This window comes from Myxine glutinosa, chromosome 9, assembly GCF_964187855.1.
Source record: "Myxine glutinosa chromosome 9, kmMyxGlut1.1, whole genome shotgun sequence".
NCBI lineage: Eukaryota > Metazoa > Chordata > Myxini > Myxiniformes > Myxinidae > Myxine > Myxine glutinosa.
In genome coordinates, this window is record NC_136269.1 from 61047392 (window position 1) to 61066805 (window position 19414).

The window sequence follows — 19414 nt, forward strand, 5'->3', positions numbered from 1 at the left end:
CTGTAATCTATAAATCCCAGAGAGGATAATAACGTAACCCTTCCTGTCGCTCCTGTTCACAGTGTGTGTACGAGTTGCCTGAAACCGGACCCAGCTGTCCATCAGATTCATAAAATTGATCTTGAACCAAACCATAAAGACCCTCGGAGATGAATTGTATAATACCTTCCACAGCAAGGATGAGGGAGTTGAGTGGACAGAGGAGGCGAAAAATACATATTTTGTGTCGCAGTTTGTGACCACAGTGTGGTCATTCTTGTTTGATTATGACCACACTGTCAAGGAATTTGGTTTTCTGTCTGATCCATTCCTCTCTCTTCTTGTCCCTTTTTGTTATACCGAGACATCATCTATCCATGGCTCTTTGCATGGTGATCAATTTTTGCTCCACAATATTTCTTAATATTATGGTCCTGTTTCCTGGTGACATAAGGTAAGGCTCTGGTTGCCTCTCTCCGCTCCGGACCACGATTCACCGTCACATGTCGTTGCTGGGAGGAACACACTGATTGTAAAATTTCTTTATCAGACACAAGGGTTTGTAAATAAGACATGCTGTTTGCATTTTGAGATGGGGTTCCACTGCAGAATGTACATGATTGAACAATTATGCAACAAATATTTTCTTTAGCCCCAGTTTCTGTATTTCCTTCCTGTTGATTTTTCCATTTAAATCAGTAAGTAGATAAAATATATTTACATCCTTTATTCTCAAGTGATGTATTATCCATATCAAGGTAGTGACGACCCTCACAGAAATACTCAAAGTTTGGTAGACACCGCACATTTTAAGGCCCTCACCGGATATATCGATAATATTGCCCTGGCTGCGCTATTAGGAAAACTAAACTCAATGCAGAAGATTTTTTTTTAAACATTGAGCAGTTTCCTGGTTCTTCATTTCCCAGGCATGCATAAAAAGTCCACGGAGTCACCGAAGAAACAATCGCTTCACCTTGAGAAACGATCAGGTGAAGCGTTCGATGAGAGGCAGCATGGCGTGGAGGCGACAAGCGATAACGCGGCGTACAGGGATGACAGCACATCAGTCAGAGGAACGAGCGGACTGATGAAGACCCTTCACTGTACTATATGAAGACCCCAGGCATGGTGGCCAAAATTTGTGGCATTGAATGCCAAATACTTAGAAAATATTGCACTCCTGCAGGGATTTATGTCTTGTCGTTTTGGCTTTTTCATTTGCATTGTGAAGTGCATGACGTCACATCCCACAATTCTCAACCACCAGCCACCACCAGTCCACCACCATGGGAATAGATCACAAAATGTTATTTACTGAATGTCGAGACATGAAGCATTGCTTATTTGTCCCTCTTTATCACACTGGAACCTTGTTGATAGGACTGTACGAACTCCGCTGCCTTCCTGTTTATCTTCAGCAATAGGTGTGTTTAGTGGGCATGTCGGGCCTAATCTCGGGTTTCGTAACTTCTATCCATCTGTCCTTGTAATGCATTTTTCTAACAGATTTGTCCAATTAATATCATCATCCTACTTTTCCAAGAAATCGCATGATGTTGAACCTTGCTCTTGTTTACTTCCAGTTTTTTCACATGACAAAAGGGTCTGTAAATTAATTATTCTTGCTGCATTGAGTATTTTGCATTATAATAAACATCGTTTTCTTTCATTAAGCAGTTAATAATACACTTTTATGACCACAATAGCAACAGAGAGCAACAGCACCAAGGGAAGCGAATCTCAAACAAAATCAAAATCAATCGTTACTGTTTCTCGTCCACATAACATTCCTTTTATCATGAGTACTCCCTGTTTATTTGTTAGTGGTATAACAAGAGCCTACTTTACTTTCAGTAAGACAGCATCAAATAAATTAAAACGAACTTATTCTTCTTCGTTTGTATGTAATTTGGCTTCGAGGAGACTGCACACTCACTTAATTTTAATGTCCCATCTGCCAACATTAGTTAATGGACATTAAAGATCCCAAGGTTTCCCTCGCGAAGAGTAGGCGAGCTATCGCCGGCACCCTGACCAAATTACAAATTCTTGCCATAACTTTAGTCGAATGTCAGACCTGTCCAGCCAGTTCGTGAAAGACTTGGGCCAAGCCTCCTGTACAACCCTACGATAATGTGGGAATAATTGTGGCTGTTAAAGAAGATGAAGAAGAATATTATTATTATTGTAATAGAGAAATTTGTCAATCTAAAAAAGTGTTATGCTGCATGGCTTAAAAATGGCTCACCTCCATGTTTTCCATCATAATTCCATGTTTCCTCTCCCTGTCTGCTCAGTATAGCCATTCTGTTACTATTCAGCTCTCAATACATATGAAGAATCTACTTTGGAGATTATTTTTGGAGAACAAACTTTGGGGAACTTTGGAGAACAAACTCCTTCATGCTAAATGGTTGAGTCTTACATGTATGAATGTGCGGTAAACCTGACATTAATGAAGTGAGAGCCAGTAGTGGAGCCTTTGTACAAGGTGGATAGACAGAATATAACTTCAGGTTCCCCCTCTCCCCTCCCCATCCCCTTTTGTGTGATTTATACAACCAATCGCAATGCACACGAGCAATGGGCTAACTTGACCTGCAAAACAGACAATCATTTGATCCTGATTCCAAACAGACAATTCTTTCAAAATAATATGCAATGAAGCCCTTAACGCTGCGTGAACAATGCTATCACCACGTAAATATTTTTTCATCCTCATTTCCTTTATCATAGTTTGGAAGTGTATCAGATTGCAAGCACAATACAGCTTTTACTGTTCAAATATTTATGAATGGGGGAGGTTTAGGGTGGAGGTTGGGGGTCAAAGCAGTGATGCTTTTCTCAGCTGTGAGTCTACATGTTTCTCTAATCCTAGGCATGCTGTACAATGGAGTACAAACATTCAGGCCCTTGCAGAACATGAGTAATAATTAGTCATTAATGTGAGAGCATGTAAGCCGTACAAATTTGCTGCAAAATCACTCCACATGCATGCACAGTCATGTAAATACATTTGATCACATAAGATCCCAAATTTCCACAATCACCAAGTGTGCAACAAATGTATACTACAATTAGAGTCTTAATGGAACACCTTAACCAACACAGTGTTCAAGTACTATATAACTCAGCTGAAATACAATAATGAGTTTAAAGCACGTTAAAAAAATTCTGAAGTTTAGCACTGTTTATGCAGTTGTATACACCTTCTTATATAACATGTCCTAGTACAGCAACAACTGGCGCTGCATAAATGAAAGAATACCCTTTTAGACCCCTAACGACTATTGGAATATGCCCTTTAGATGCTTCCAACCCCTCAGCCACCGTAAGACCCCTTCGACCCATTAGACCTTACTACTCCGTATACCCTTAACAGGCCCTTTAAAGACCCCTCACCTGAGACCCTTTACCTTTACACCCGTTAGAGTTTTAGACACCTTAGGCCCTTTCCTACCCATTTAGACCATTTACACGCTTACATCCTTTAGTTTAGACCACTTTGACACCTTCATACCCATTTTGAGCCTGATGACACTTTAAATCCTTTTAGACCCCTTAGAAAGATTGGGAAGAATACCCCCAAAATCGTGTTAAACTACCTTTTTCATACACCATTTGCATCGCATCACAAGATGCAATGACGAATCAATACCGATATCCCCAAGTGAAGCTGATGCTGGAAAGCTACGGGGAGTATAGAGAGAGAGGGAGTGGGTTGCGTCTAAAGAAGCCACGTGGAGAGGGATAGGTGCCTGGAGGTGGTTTATTGGCATGGAAAAAAACTCCTGTGATCTTCGGTCAGCTGGTAGGCTCAAAAATTGCCTAAGTCTGTTTCCCAGCCGAGCTCCCATAATGTCACCCTCGCTCCCAAGCAGTACCTGGGAGGTACAACAAGCATAGATTGGAAATCTTAGCTGGTGGAATTCCAAGGTTACCAGCTCCACCCACTGCGATATTTGCCAACTGAATATTTACACAATTTACAACTGAATATTTATTTACAAATTCCCGTTTCTACCAAAACACACTCCAAAAAAATTTCTCAGTGGAGGTAGGACATCGGAGATGGGTACGGACGCCTAGACTATCTAAAACTGCTGCAACAGCGTTTAAATAAATGTATAATATTACCAATTCGGGATCCTGGGCTTCAGAAATTAAAGTATGAAAAGGAAAAATTCCAAATCATGTACAAAACTCGCAGTGGAATTGATCATCGCCTCTACAATAAAACAGACATTTTATGGCATCATAGGATCACTGATAACTGAAATTCTTCAGGTGTGCAAATAGCATCACAGTCCATGCTAGGAAAGTACAGCAAATCTGTACAACCAATCTGTATGTACAACAATCTGCGTAAACTGTACTCATCTTCAATGAAAATATCCTGAGGCTGATAAGTAAGGAAGGTATCTGTCTCACCCATCCTTCCAGTACATCCACATTTTAGGTATGCAGCTGTTTAAATTCCCATGACCGTTTTCCTTTTAGCCTCAGGACACAGTCATGGTGCTGTGATGGAAGAAGGGGGAAAAAAAATATTAGAGACATGTTAGTTTGTGCATCAGAATACCAAACTGACACAGTGGTGATGAAGAGCCTCAAAGTGTTGGACATTAGGTATCACAGCATGATGACAGTAGATACCTACACCTGCCTTCCATTTAGATCAAACTCTAGCTTGAGGGAAAATATTGCAGTAGCTACTACAGTATTTTTCATATAGGGTTACTCCGGTCCTTTGCTCTCTTCATTTTCTCCATGAAGCAGCGATGTTATATTTATATTCCTTATTCTCTAATTTTCAAGTAGGTCATGCAGGAGCTGCAACTAAAATGTTGATTTGAATCAATAAATGATTGCTCAGTGGTTGGATCATGATTTTAAATTACATTTGAAAAATTATGGTTCTTTGCTAACAAACAATTCCAACCGTCCTGACCAGATCTGATCTTATTTCCTGAAGACTCACCTTGTTCAGACTGCTTCTATGGCCGACACTGAGGACTGTGATTCCAAGCTGCCTACACATTCGGTACATCTCGCTTTCGGTCTCCTCCGTCAGAGCACTTGTGGATTCATCCATCACTGCTCAGGAAAGAGAGAGAGAGAAAAGAGGGAGAGAGAGAGAGAGAGAGAGAGAGAGAGAGAGAGAGAGAGAGAGAGAGGAGACTTGATTGTTAGGTTTGGCTAATGATGCACCACTAAGAAAAAAAGTTTGAATATACAGTGCCCTCTATAAGTATTGGAACAGTGAATTCAAATTTGTTATTATTGCTATATACTCAAGAAATTTGGATTTGAGATCAAAACATGAAAATGAGACAAGAGTACGGAAGGTCAGCTTTTATTTATTGGTATTTCTATCCATACGTATATTTTTTACCATTCAATTGTGGCACAATAGCACTTTTTATGTTCACTCCCCCCATTTCAGGTAATCATATAAGTATTGGAACAAATGACTGACAGGTGATACTTGTTGCTCAGGTGTTTCTTGTTGTATTGATTGTTCACACATAAAAGACCTGTGAATGTCTAGTCTTGGCTTTAGCCTTTGTTTTTGCCTTTGGAGTCAAGTAGGCATAAACCAACATGAAGACTGGAGAAGTCATCAGTCATGTCGTAATTGGTAATCTGAACACCCAATCTCTGGCTCCGATTGGCTGTAGCAGACTTGAGAGCGCTGACTCACCTTTTGCACCAATACTGTGGGGGGGGGGGGTTCCCCCAAAACCGACGACTCACCATTTTTAGATATACCATTGACTGGGGTCAGGGCAGCACCTTTAGACTTTCCATGTTGAAAGAGAATGGGAGAATGTACAAATTCCTTTTGATGACACAATATAGGGTCCATGAAATGGATGGGTGTTGCTTCCAACATACGTCGATGTAACGTACTCCAACCTTGGCTCAATATCTTGAACATATCTGCATTGTACTGGTCTGCACAATCGGGGTTGGCAACCAAGTGCCCTGCAATGGCAGAAGAAGAAGAAGAAGAAGAGGAAAAAATGGCCGACACCCCTTGAATGTTCCTACATGCACCGGTTGTGTTCTCACTCCCAAGTTCCTTCCTCAAATCGCCAGGGGAACATGCTGTTTGATACGATCAGCCAACCTTTTGGTTGTACGGCCCACATACCGAGCTTCACATCGGCACTTAAACTCAGAGATAACATTGCTTATTTGTGAGGTGGCCAGCACATCTTTGTTGACTGACGTGAGCGAATGGCGAGAGGTTAAGATTACTCAAGGTTGCACAGCCAGGTACGTGTTTGATACCGTATGTTTGATTTGTTTTTCAAACCTTTGTGACAATTGTCCTTTCCATGGAGTCCTGATATATATCGGACATTTGTCAGGACCGATCTTGTGCTCCTTTGTTGTGTTGAGAAACTTGGGCACATATCTCTTAATTATATACTCCAGGTAACCATTGTCACTGAGTCTGTTCATGATTTTGTCCATTTCAGCAGGTAGATGACAAGGTGAGCAAATCCTCTGAGCTCTGTTCACAAGGATGTTGATCAAGGCAATTTTGTATTTCATGGAGTTTTTAGGAATCCCAACGAGTATACTGCCCAGTGAAGGCAGGCTTTCGGTAGATGGATGAAGTGAAACCATGTGCGGATCTTTTGACCAACACGTCCAAAAATAGTAGTGTTTCAAGATTCCAGCTCTCTGGTAAACTTCAGCGCTGCATGGAGAGTGTTGAGCTGCGTCAATAAGTTATCATACGCCATCTGAGACTTTTTTTGCCTTGTTTGAGCCAAAAAGGTCCCAAAATGTCAGAACAAAAAAAATCAGCAGATAAGCCATCGATGCCCGGAGCCTTCCCAGAATCTGTGTCGGTTAGACAGGTTAGCGAAGAGCACAGGTTAGCTCGGGAAGGGTGATTGGTACATCCAACTCTAAGCGTTGAGCCTCAGTTAGGGATGGGAAGTGAATGGTTAAATGCTTCATAATTTCATTACAAACAAGTTTGATTTTTGAAACGTTCAGAGTAAAGATCTATTATATTTAACTTTGCATCATCCGGATTGCAAACAATGTTCCTTCTTGGGACCAAAACAGAAAATATAAGCCATGATGGCTTATTTACAGATTCTAAATAAAAGAAAGACTTGATTAGGGTGTCTGATACTTTATAATCTGTATCCTAAGTCTAATTGTCGTACCCACCACTTTCTAATTAATCAAACCCTTTAACTGGGCCTTTCATTCAGGTAGTGACCGGTAGTTTCTCCCATTACTCTCATTAGCGAATTTACTATTTAACTGCAAAATGTCCAATTCCAACTAAGCTGTTGTAATATATTTATCATTTGCACTATGTGACTTGAATTACTGACGAAATACCCGAATCTGAGCTTTCCTGTTATCCCATGACAACTTCATTGAAGAGAAAGATTTTTTTTAGAGACCAGAACTGTCCATAAAACATGAAAGGCTTCTTTAAATAAGCTATCTTCTAGAGGACTAACTGAGGGAAGGAAAGGTCCAGAGTTACCATATTATGGTCAGAGAAAAAGGATATGAAAATATAGCTTATTTGTCACGTGAAAAAGTAAGTACACCCCATGTAAAGTTTTGACTTTTTCAACATATTTCAACATACAGCTATTTGATCTTCATTACAACAATATTGATAGATAAAGGTGATATAATATAACAAATATCATGAAACATTTACATTTTGTAGTCCATTGTATCATTTAAATGAACATAAATGCAAATTTCGCATGTGGAAAAAGTAAGTACACCCTTGGCTCTAAGAGGTGGTATTGCCCCCTTTGGCAGAAACAACCTCAAGCAGGCGTTTCTTATAACTGTCTACCAGTCTCTGACATCGACTGGGAGAAATTTTTGCCCACTCCGCCATGCAGAATTCTTTCAGCTGTGCAATGTTTGAGGGGTTTCTTGCATGCACAGCTCGTTTCAAATCCCCCCACAACATCTCGATGGGATTTAGATCCGGGCTTTGACTTGGCCATTCCAGAACCCTCCATTTCTTTCTTTTCAGCCATTCCTTGGTGGATTTACTGGTATGTTTAGGGTCATTGTCATGTTGCAAGGTCCACCTTCGGTTGAGCTTCAACTTTCCGACAGATGACCTGACTTTATCCTCAAGCACCCTCTGGTAAAATGAAGAATTCATAGTGGAATCTATGATGGTGAGCTGCCCATGCCCTGATGCAGCAAAGCTGTCCCAAACTATAATATTTCCACCACCATGCTTTACAGTTGGTATCAGGTTCTTGTGGTTAAATGCTGTCTTTGGTTTTCGCCAAACATGTCTTCTGGTACTGTGGCCAAATAGCTCTACCTTTAACTCATCTGTCCAGAGCACATTGCTCCAGAAGTGCTGATCTTTGCCTAGGTGTTCATTGGCAAACTTTAGTCTTGCCCTGATGTTCTTTCTGGACAGCAAAGGTTTCCTCCTGGCACACCTCCCATATAGATCAAATTTGTGCAGCTTCTTTCTAATGGTAGACCCGTGCATTTTGACATCAACAGTGGCAAGAGCTACCTGTAGGTCCCGTGATGACATTCTGGGGTTCGTAGAGACTGCTTTCAGCATCTTGCGGTCTGCTCTCGGGCTGAACTTGCTGGGGCGGCCTGGCCTGAACAAGTTGGCAGTTGTTTGGAATCTTCTCCACTTGTAGATGATCTTCCGGACAGTCGAATGATTGATTTCAAATTGTTTGGAGGTCTTTTTAAATCCCTTCCCAGACTCGTAGGCATCTATAACCTTCTTTCTGAAGGCCTCAGAGAGCTCTTTTGATCGAGGCATGGTGAAGCCGCATACTTCAACAACAAAGAGCAAACCAAACTAAATGTCTGAGGTTTAAATAAGACAGGTTCCTCCAAGATCCTCTCTCACGATGTTCTAATCATTTGCACTTGAGCTGGTGCACTTGATTCTAATTTTAGGTATTTGAAGTAGTGATAAATGTGGGGGTGTACTTACTTTTTCCACATACGAAATTTGCATTTATGTTTATTTAAGTTATACAATGGACTACAAAATGTAAATGTTTCATGATATTTGTTATATTATATCACCTTTATCTATCAATATTGTTGAAATGAAGATCAAATAGCTGTATGTTGAAATATGTTGAAAGAGTCAAAACTTTACATGGGGTGTACTTCCTTTTTCACGTGACTGTATATATATATATATATATATATATATATATATATATATATATATATATATATATATATATATATATATATATATATATATATATATATATATATATATATATATATATGTATATATATATATATGTATATATATATATGTATATATATATATATATGTATATACAGTGAAACCTTGACTTACGAGAGTGCACCAACTTACGAGTTTTCCGAGATACGAGCTGTCGCTCGGTCGATTTTTTGCTTTGTGATGCGAGCCGAGATCTGAGTTACGAGCGAGCGAGCTTACGCCACCCGCCACTAGGTGGCCCAGCGAGCGTTCAGTTCACGTGGTTATCTTGCCGTGCAAGCATCTCTGCCGTATCGCTGTTGCTTTGTTTTCGCATTTTGTTTATTTTGGAAAATTTCTTAGTTTTAACCATGGGTCCTAAGAAATTGAGTGTCAAGGGCAGTGCTGAGAAGAAGAAAAGGATGATGTGCTTGGATATAAAACACATAATCGTCGAAAAACATGAGTGAGGTGTGCGTGTTGTCGACTTGGCGAGGCAGTACGATCGTAGTACTTCTACGATATGTACGATTTTGAAGCAGATGGAGTCGATAAAGGCTATAACGCCAGCCAAGGGCGTTAAGATTATTTCAAAGCTCCGGACCTCTGTCCATGAAGAGATGGAGAAGTTGTTGTTTGTGTGGTTGACAGTGTCAGTAAATACAGTGAGTAAATACAGTGAGGAGTGTGAGTAAATACACTTAATAAAACCAGTTTATTTCTTTACATTCTCTTTTATTATGTACAGTATATACGAGGTCGTGCTTGTTTATACATTATTTGTTATTTATAAAGTACATTTTTCTTATTTAAAAACACATAACAAAAAAAATTGGTGTGGTTTTTGGGGGGCTGGAACAGATTAATAGCATTTCAATTCATTTTAATGGGGAAATTTAATTTGAGAAACGAGCAAATTGAGTTACGAGCTCGGTCACAGAACGAATTAAACTCGTAAGTCAAGGTTTCACTGTATATATATATGTATGTATATATATATATATATATATATATATATATATATATATATATATAAATATATGTATATACATACACACACACACATACATATACATACATACATTGCCTATAGAAAGTCCACACCCCTTTCAAAATTGTCACCTTTTGATACCTTATTGTGGTGATTATTGTGATTTTATGGTGATAGCCTGGAATTAATTGAATTAAATCAGACTTTTTCCACCTTTATTTACACATCATAACCCACAACATCAGAATGAAAAACAAATTCTTCAAATTTCAGAAAATTAATTAAAAATACTAAACTAGAATATCTTGGTTGGATAGGTGTTCACTCCCCTGAGTTAATACTTGCTGGAAGCACCTTTAGCAGCAATCACAGCTGTGAGTCTGTTGGGATATGTCTCTACCAACTTTGCAGACCTTGATTGGGCAATATTTGCCCATTCTTCTGTACAAAACTGTTCAAGCTCAGTCAAGTTGCATTGGGAGCGTTGATGGACAGCAGTCTTCAAGTCATGCCACAGATTTTATATTGGATTGAGGTCGGGGCTCTGACTGAGCCACTCAAGGATGTTTATCTTTTTGTTCCTTAGCCACTCCAGTGTAGCTTTGGCTGTGTGCTTCAGCTCGTTGTCATGATGAAAGGTGAACTTCCCTCCCAATTTCAGCTTTCTTGTAGAGGGCAGCAGGTTTTCCTCTGGGATTTTTCAGTATTTTGCTCCATCCATTTTCCCTTTTATCGTGACAAGTGCCCCAGTCCCTGCTGATGAGAAACATCCCCATAACATGATGCTGCCACCACCATGCTTCACAGTATGGATGGTGTTCTTTGGGTGATGTGCTGTGTTGGGTTTGTGCCAAACCTAACATTTTGCATTTACGCCAAAAAGTTCCATCTTGGTTTCGTCAGACGACAAAACTTTTTGCTACATGGCTTCAGAATCTCTGGAGTGTTTTATTGCATACCTCAAACGGGACTCAAAGTGGGATTTTTTGAGTAATAGCTTCTTTCTTGCCACCCTACCATACAGGCCAGAATTGTAGATATTGTTGTCACATGAACACAGTGACTGGCCTCATTGTCAACTCGCTCTTCCATGATCCTCGATTTTCTAAACTAACAAATTTTTTTGAAAGAATTTCATAAGTAAATTTGGCCAAATAAATTTACTTTTATGTGCTCAAGAAACCACAAAACAAACAAGTATTCAACAAAAATTACATATCCAATCTGATAATTTTATAGCAAATGCCAAAGTCTCCCCCACCAGCAATGCCAGGAATCAATTTACTGGAATTATTGATTTAAAAAATTACTGGCAATTCCACCACAGTATGTACCTGCAAACTTTGGGTGCTGATAAAAAAGGCGAGCGAAGGTAAGTCTTTGCATCTCCCCAGGTGATAATACATTATACCTGTATGATCACAGCACAAGTACAACAAAGTCAAATATTGCTTCCTATCATACTCCAGAAAAAGTGAAAAGGAAGAGTTAATCTTTCAGATATCATGGTGGTTGGTACCAGCATGGTTGGTGTGTGATTCATTTGTGAGGGTGCCTTGTAGTTTCATCAATGCAAAACATTATTTGCAATTTTAAAAATGTTAATTCAGTTTGACCACATGTTACATACATGTCACTTAGTGAATATCAGAAACCCCATTAAAAACTGAGAAAGAAAGATAACACACGCCTAAAAACAAATCAGGTGGCATACAGTCGTGGCCAAAAATATTGGCACCCATGCACTTTTTACAAATAATGCACAATTTCTTCCAGAAAATTGTTTATTTTTAAAAATATTTTGGTATCCACATATGTAGTTTTTCGTTTGCAGTGGAACAAAACAAAAAAAGCTGAAAAATGACTTAAATCTTAACTTATTACACACAGTAATCCTAAAATAGCCCAGACAATATTATTGGCACCTTTTAGAAGTTGTTAGAAATAATTAGATTTCAAGCAGGTGATTCTCCTTTACTTTGGAATCGAACTCACTTGTGGTGAGTTGCAGGAACCTGCAATATAAAAATCACTCATTCAACCAGTTGGAATAGAGAAAAGGAGTCATTCTGCTGTTTTGTGTCACTGTGTGTACTGCAATGAGCATGGAGAAAATAAAGAAAACCAGAGAATTGTCTGAGGAGGTCAGAGGAGATTCTGAGGAGATTGTAGCCAAGCATGGACAATCTCAAGGCTAAAAGTCCATCTCCAGAAACGTTGATGTTCGTATGTCCACCGTACACAATGTTATCAGGAAGTTTAAGGCCCATGGCACTGTAGCCAACTTCCCTGGGCGTGGCCACAAGAGAAAACCTTATGGAAGACTGCAGCTAAGAATTGTTTGAATGGCAGAGAAAGCACCTCGATCAACTGCCAAACAGATTCAAGCTGACCTTCAGACACAATGTAAAACAGTTTCAACTCACACCATCCGTTGCCAACTCAATGAAAGGGGGGTTCTATGGTAGGACCCCACTGCTGAGAGAGATACATAAGAAAGCCCAACTGGAGTTTGCCAAAATGCACCTGAACAAGCCAAAATCCTTCTGGGAGAATGTCCTGTGGACAGATGAGACCAAATTATAGCTTTTTGGCAAAGCACATCATCTCTATGTTTACAGAAAACAAAATGAAGCCTTCAAAGAAAAGAACACGTTCCCTACAGTCAAACATGGAGGAGGATCAGTGATGTTTGGGGGATGCTGTGCTGCCTCTGGCACTGGGTACCTTGAATGTGTGCATGGCATCATGACATCAGGAGACTACTAAGGCATTTTGGAGGGCAATGTTCAACCTGGTGTCGGAAAGCTGGGTCTCCGTCAAAGATCATGGGTCTTTCAGCAGGACAATGACCCCCAAACACACTTCAAAAAGCACCCAGGAATGGTTCAAGACAAAACGCTGGACTGTTCTGAAGTGGCCAGTAATGAGTCCAGATCTAAATCCCATTGAACACCTGTGGGGAGATCTGAAAACAGCAGTTGGGAGAAGGCGCCCTTCAAATCTGGGAAAACTGTAGCAGTTTGCACAAGAAGAATGGGCCAAACTGCCAGTAGAGAGGTGTAGGAAGCTCATTCATGGCTATAAGAAGCTCTTGACTGCAGTTATTTTATCCAATGGATGTGCTACCAAATATTAAGTCTGAGGTGTCAATAATTTTGTCAATGCCATTTCTTTTTATTTTTTGATTTAAAAGGATATATTAAGTCTAAAGGTTCGGTAATATTAACAGTGAAATAAAGAATTGTGGGGACAAATACTTTTGTCAATTGAAACTTATTTTTAGAGAAAATTTGTGAGTTATTTGAAAAAAGTGCATGGGTGCCAATATTTTTGGCCATGACTGCATGAACACCCTACTAGGTATGATCTGTTTATTTAATTCTGAGGACCAAATTCGCATCCTGGAGCTGTGGTTCAAGTTCTACCATGGTATTTTATGATGTAAAGACCGCTTTCCTGCTGCTAATTATTACATGCGTGCACCGAGCAGCTGGATTTAGAAAATAGCAAGGTAGGCTATTGACCAAATGATAAAAATGTTGCATTCTACCTTGATAATGATTATACTCACCAGCTCCATTCCACAGGCTCATCTAGACCCCCTGTTCGTTTAAGCAAGGAAGACTGGAAAAAGGACAGAAAATGTAGCATAGCGTTACTTCCTGGCAAAATACTTGTACAGAAAAAAATACACACCTTCTTGCATCATTTAAATACATTACATATGCAAAAATGTTGGAAAATTAGTCACCAACCCCACACTCCAAATCCTTCCAATTTGCACATTATGTCCACGTTGTACAGAATGACAATGCAATGGTCCTGAGGCTCTTTTCTCTATTGATTACAATGCTTAAGTATTTTGGATATACACTACATAAGTGTTCGACTCCGTTTGGATACTTGTACATGGTATTGGTATAACTGTTGAAAAACACAAAATCAACATGGGGGAAAGAGAAATGTTCTTACCAAGCCAACATGCTTGAGAAAACGAATGATCCTTTCATCATCTTGCTCTACAAAACAAAAATATTTTGTGATGAAATAATATGGTGGGCTTGATGCAACATATATAAAAATATATATTGTTACGGTCGCAGGTTTCAGGGTCTACTATGGAAGAAGCCTCAGTTCCTCCCGGACTACCAGACATGATGCCACAGAGCGCAGATAACTCTGTGACCCAGCGGGTATTTAATCAACCGTGAACGCTAATTAGTCGACCATATCCCCCGAGGTCCTCCATCTAATTACTGTTTACCTGGGGATAATGTGGCTTTCTAACCGGGTTTCGTGCCATTGATGTGCACTGATCTTATCTTAGATTTTAATCAGATGCAGCCGAGCGGAACTGCCAGTGCACACCGGACATAGAGTGGAGCCAATCTGTGGTAACAGAAATGTCCCAGCTAACCACTGGTACGGGCTACTATAACCAATGAGAGAAATGACATACACAGGCAGATCAGAAATAATAAATTTCATTAATTATTTACAGGGGAACAAGAAAAGATAAGTGCTACATTTAACAATCATGGTTTATTCACAAGGTAGGACACAGCAGGGCAAAAGACAGTGTTTGTGTAGTGCGGCATAAAAAACAATACGGGTATATGTGTGTTGTGATATTTACAAAGCAAAGGAGACACAGTTCAGAGTTAACTCATCTAATTATCCCACTTGGTGCAATCTTACCAACACAATATTGGTGCCAATTCAAAATCACAGGTATGCGCAGAGTTTAAGAGGGAGACAGAGTGAGAGAGAGAGAGAGAGAGAGAGAGAGAGAGAGAGAGAGAGAGAGAGAGTGAGAGAGTGAGAGAGTGAGTGAGTGAGTGAGTGAGTGTGAGTGAGTGAGTGAGTGAGTGAGAGAGAGAGAGAGAGAGAGAGAGAGAGAGAGAGAGAGAGAGAGAGAGAGAGAGATCGATCGATCGATCGATCGATGTTGGTCTGTTCTCCACCTAACCATGTGAGAACCGTCATATCCTTCACTTCCCTATGCTATGGAACGAGTAAGTGGAGAAAATGATTGATGAGGACTTTTAGTTATGGTCTTATGTGACAATTAGCTAAGATACCTGTTCTTAGCCAGGTTAAACTTTATTTTCAAAATACAATAGGAAAGTCAAAACATGGTGAAGAGTAGAAAAAAGAATTGTGTATCGCAATGACAATGACTGGCTGAACTATGACTGACTGAACCTCAAACTGGATTTATGTTGCATCCAAAGGACACCATGAGCACCACCATGAGTTCAGCACCACCTGCCAACTCTTTTGGTTTTAAAGTTTATTTTTCTTTGATCAAATATGGTTGCCAGATCACGTGACAGATGACATCATACATTTACATTCTCCGATGTATTTGTTGGGTCAATCATGCTCAATAAATTTCAAACTTATCAGACGAAGTGTTGTACTTGTCAAACTACGACATCATAATGAAGGCACCTGATGTCATAGTTAGCAACATTTATTTCCCCATACAGAGTTATTTACAATGAGCCACATTTCAATTTTTTCCAAGGAGTGGTTTCAGAGATTTAGAGGTCCAAAGTTTTTTGGGTTTTTCAACATGGTTCCCATACCATGTGACCTATGAAGTCATAATTATCACTAAAAATTTCGACACGAATGTTCGCATACTATGGTGCAACCTTTCGTGACAATTGCACCAACAGTTGCTGAGAAAATGAAGAAATGCATTTGAACAAGATGGCGCCTGTACCACATGACATATGATGTCATAATTATCACGACATTTTTTACATGATTAGACGCATACTATGGTGAAAATTCCGTATCTATTGGAACAAATGGTTTGCCGAGATAATAAATTTTGATTTTTTTTTTTTTAATGCAGACATACACATACGTACCTATGCAGGCAACCGATTGTATGCAGGCACCCGATCGCTTAACCCCGCTCTCTTGCTTCACGAGTGCAGGGCAACTATAATCAGTACAATTTGCAGATCCGAGAAGGCTTTGTAAGGTATTTGTAAAGTCGATATCATTTTTGGAAATGCATATTGATTGTAATACAATTGGAATGTGGTTACAGCAGTGAATGAAATTCTAAAAGCTAAATAAATTACGCTCCACATAATTCATTCACAGGTTACACGACTTCGCACTTCAAATTGAGCTTTTACAACATACATAATTTCATCAGTGCCTGCTAATTGATTTCCTGTTTATATATGCTCCATGAATTAAAATGCATGTTGTTTGTTGTTGTATATGCTCCATGAATTCCTGGCCACGGGACAGAATGAAGCCTCCTAATGGCAATGCACTTGCACATATTCCCAAATTATGTTCACTTGAGTGGTTAACTGTATCTATAAAGGCTTAGATATGAAAGAGCCAAGTACCCACTCCAGTCCTAGTAATTTTCTTTGGACCGATGGTTGCCAAGATGACGCACTGTGTGTGGGTCAACATTAGGGGGAGATTGAGATGGGCCCAAAAGAGTACCTTATTTTTCCCAATATGGGTTGAGAGCTTAACTAACTTTTATGTACAACAGTAGTTTATTTTATACATTGTACCTGTAACTGGAAGAATTTCCTGCAATGGAAATGTCACCTGTAAAACACAAAAAGCAAAGCATTAAACATTTTCAAATAAAGCACTAGCTGAGTTACTAAAACCAAATTAGAGCTTAGTTACTAAAATAACAATAATAATGATAGTACAGGAATTAAATTATTACCTCTGTCACAGAAGATGGACGGAGGTTATCTTTTCACCTACCTATTTGTCTGTCTATCTATCTGTGAGCAAGATACACTACCGGTCAAAAGTTTAGGTACACCAAACATTTTATTTTTATTTTTTTTACTGTTTCATGTGCAAAATGGACATAAGATGTGAACAAAACTCTTACCAAAGATAAATCTGCTTATCCACTGATAATATATTGTGCTTCAATGCATCTTTCTTGTGTGAAACGTAGGTTTAAAGCAATTTTTGGAAATAGGACGAAAAGTGCAATACTAAATCCAAACTGAAACGTGAAGTTAATGTTATAAACTTTTCATGTAAGGAGCAAAAACTGTTTACAAATACTCTGCTCTTTGTGGAATGAATGTTTGTTGTTAGTATCTTCATCATGTGCAATGTCTATTATTGCCAGGCGTTGCAAAAAATGTTTACAGAAAGGCTGGCCATACAATCTAATGAGTGTGTTTTTTTGTTTCAGATTGCATGAACATGGGTGCCAAAGCTCAGCTAATGCCAGAAAAAATGGCAGGCAATTGTAACTTAGAAAAGAAGGCCTTGAAACAGATGCAATGCTGGAGCTGTTTCGCTTGGCTCTAATTTCCGGTGCTGTAAGACGTCTGTTTGTGCAGACTGGTGACTCGGATTACTTGTCCTGCGATTCTGTTGTGATTCTTGGTCGACCAGAATGTTTTCTAATCCACATTATTACCAGTTTCATTATGTTGTTTAATGGCACAAGCTACTGCATTTACTGACACTTGTAATTGTTTTGCAAATTTTCTCAAGGATTGGCCTTCTTTTCTCAAAGTTACAATTGCCTGTCTTTTTCTGGTGTTAGCTGAGCTTTGGCACCCATGTTCATGCAACCTGAAACAAAAAACACACTCATTACATTGTATGGCCGGCCTTTCTGTAAACATTTTTTGCAACGCCTGGCAATAATAAACATTGCACGTGATGAAGATACTTACAACAAACATTCATTCCACACAGAGCAGAGTATTTGTAAACAGTTTTTGCTCCTTAGATAAAAAGTTTATAACATTAACTTCACGTTTCAGTTTAGATTTTGTATTGCACTTTTCGACATATTTCTAAAAATTGCTTTAAACCTACGTTTCACACAAGAAACATGCATTGAAGCACAATATATTATCAGTAGATAAGCAGATTTATCTTTGGTAAGAGTTTTGTTCACATCTTATGTCCATTTTGCACATGAAACGGTAAAATATAAAAAAATGTTGGGTGTACCTAAACGTTTGACCGGTCGTGTATCTCAAAAGGTTTTGGATGGATTTGGACGAAAGATGGTGGATGAGTTGGGTAGGTGACAAGAACAAGCTGATTAGATGTTGCTAATGGTCTGGATGTAGATCTGGCCTATCAGTGGATAAAAAATATAAACTGTTCAGTCTGGCCGAGGTATGCGCTCTAGCGGTGCCGATGAGTTCCCAATGCCCTCCTATTCACCAGACAATATTGCAAAATATCGTCATTGTGTCTTCTTTGATCTGAAGGTAGGATTTCATCACCCACACTTTGACATCATGATCTATCCTCAAGGGCTGGTCGTAAGGTTGGGCTCTCAGAACCACAACATGTCAGCGCCGGAATTTGGCCAGATGCCAGAAAGAACATGCCTACACGTCGTCAAAAGTGACTGTGGGGTCTTTAACATTCACCATCAATCAATGTTAGCCTATTTGTCTGGTACACTCTGATATGCTCTACCTGTGATGCATCAATACAACAACAACAACAACAACAGGCATTTTAAGGCCATTTTCCCTGGAAGAGCGGGGGTTAGCCTTGCGGTCCCCATGACAATGTTCTCCATTTTGCCCTATTTTCTGCATCTCCCCTTGTTAACTCCCTTGCCCGCATTTCTTCTTCGACCATCTTCAGCCAAGTCTTTCTCGGTCTTCCCCGTCCTCTACTTCCTTCTACATTCATTTCCATCACTCTTTTCAAGCAGTCACTTTCATCCTTCCTCAACACATGACCAAACCATCTCAACCTGTTTCTCTTCACAGCATCCATCACAGGCTCTATTCCCATCATCTTTCGCAATTCAACATTGTCTTCCTCTCTCTCAACGATACTCCACACATCCACCGAACCATTCGCATTTCCACCCTTTCCAGCCTTCGTTGCTGCTCTACGTTCATTACCCATGTCTCACTCCCATAAATCATAACACTTCTCACACATGCAGCATACACCTTTCCCTTCAGCTTCAATGACACTCCCCTCCTCATCAGCACGCCACTCAGTTCCCGAAACTTCTTCCATGCACATCTCACTTGAGCAACCGTTGCCGAGTCTGATCCACCTTCTCCATTCAGCATGTCTCCAAGGTAACAAAATGTTTTCACACCTTCCAGCTTCACGCCATCTCCAAGATCCAACTCAACATTTCCTCCATCTGCAGCTCCCTCTGTGAACACCTTACACTTGAATGTAGCTGC

General features: G+C 39.6%; 1 protein-coding gene across 5 annotated transcripts in view; it reads right to left on the reverse strand.

Annotated features, from left to right (window-relative positions):
* Nucleotides 1-690: 690 nt before the first annotated feature.
* The window catches only part of ABCD4 (ATP binding cassette subfamily D member 4), a 680822-nt gene continuing 662098 nt past the window's right edge, over nucleotides 691-19414 (reverse strand). For all 5 annotated transcript variants that reach the window (XM_078784391.1, XM_078784393.1, XM_078784392.1 and 2 more), the window contains 7 exons: nucleotides 16769-16805; nucleotides 14184-14230; nucleotides 13783-13835; nucleotides 11543-11619; nucleotides 4964-5079; nucleotides 4414-4503; nucleotides 691-3866 (listed from right to left, as the gene is read on the reverse strand). In XM_078784391.1, coding sequence (XP_078640517.1) covers nucleotides 4438-4503; nucleotides 4964-5079; nucleotides 11543-11619; nucleotides 13783-13835; nucleotides 14184-14230; nucleotides 16769-16805 — 396 coding nt within the window. In that variant the 3' untranslated portion in view covers nucleotides 691-3866; nucleotides 4414-4437. The remainder of the gene's footprint in view (nucleotides 3867-4413; nucleotides 4504-4963; nucleotides 5080-11542; nucleotides 11620-13782; nucleotides 13836-14183; nucleotides 14231-16768; nucleotides 16806-19414) is intronic.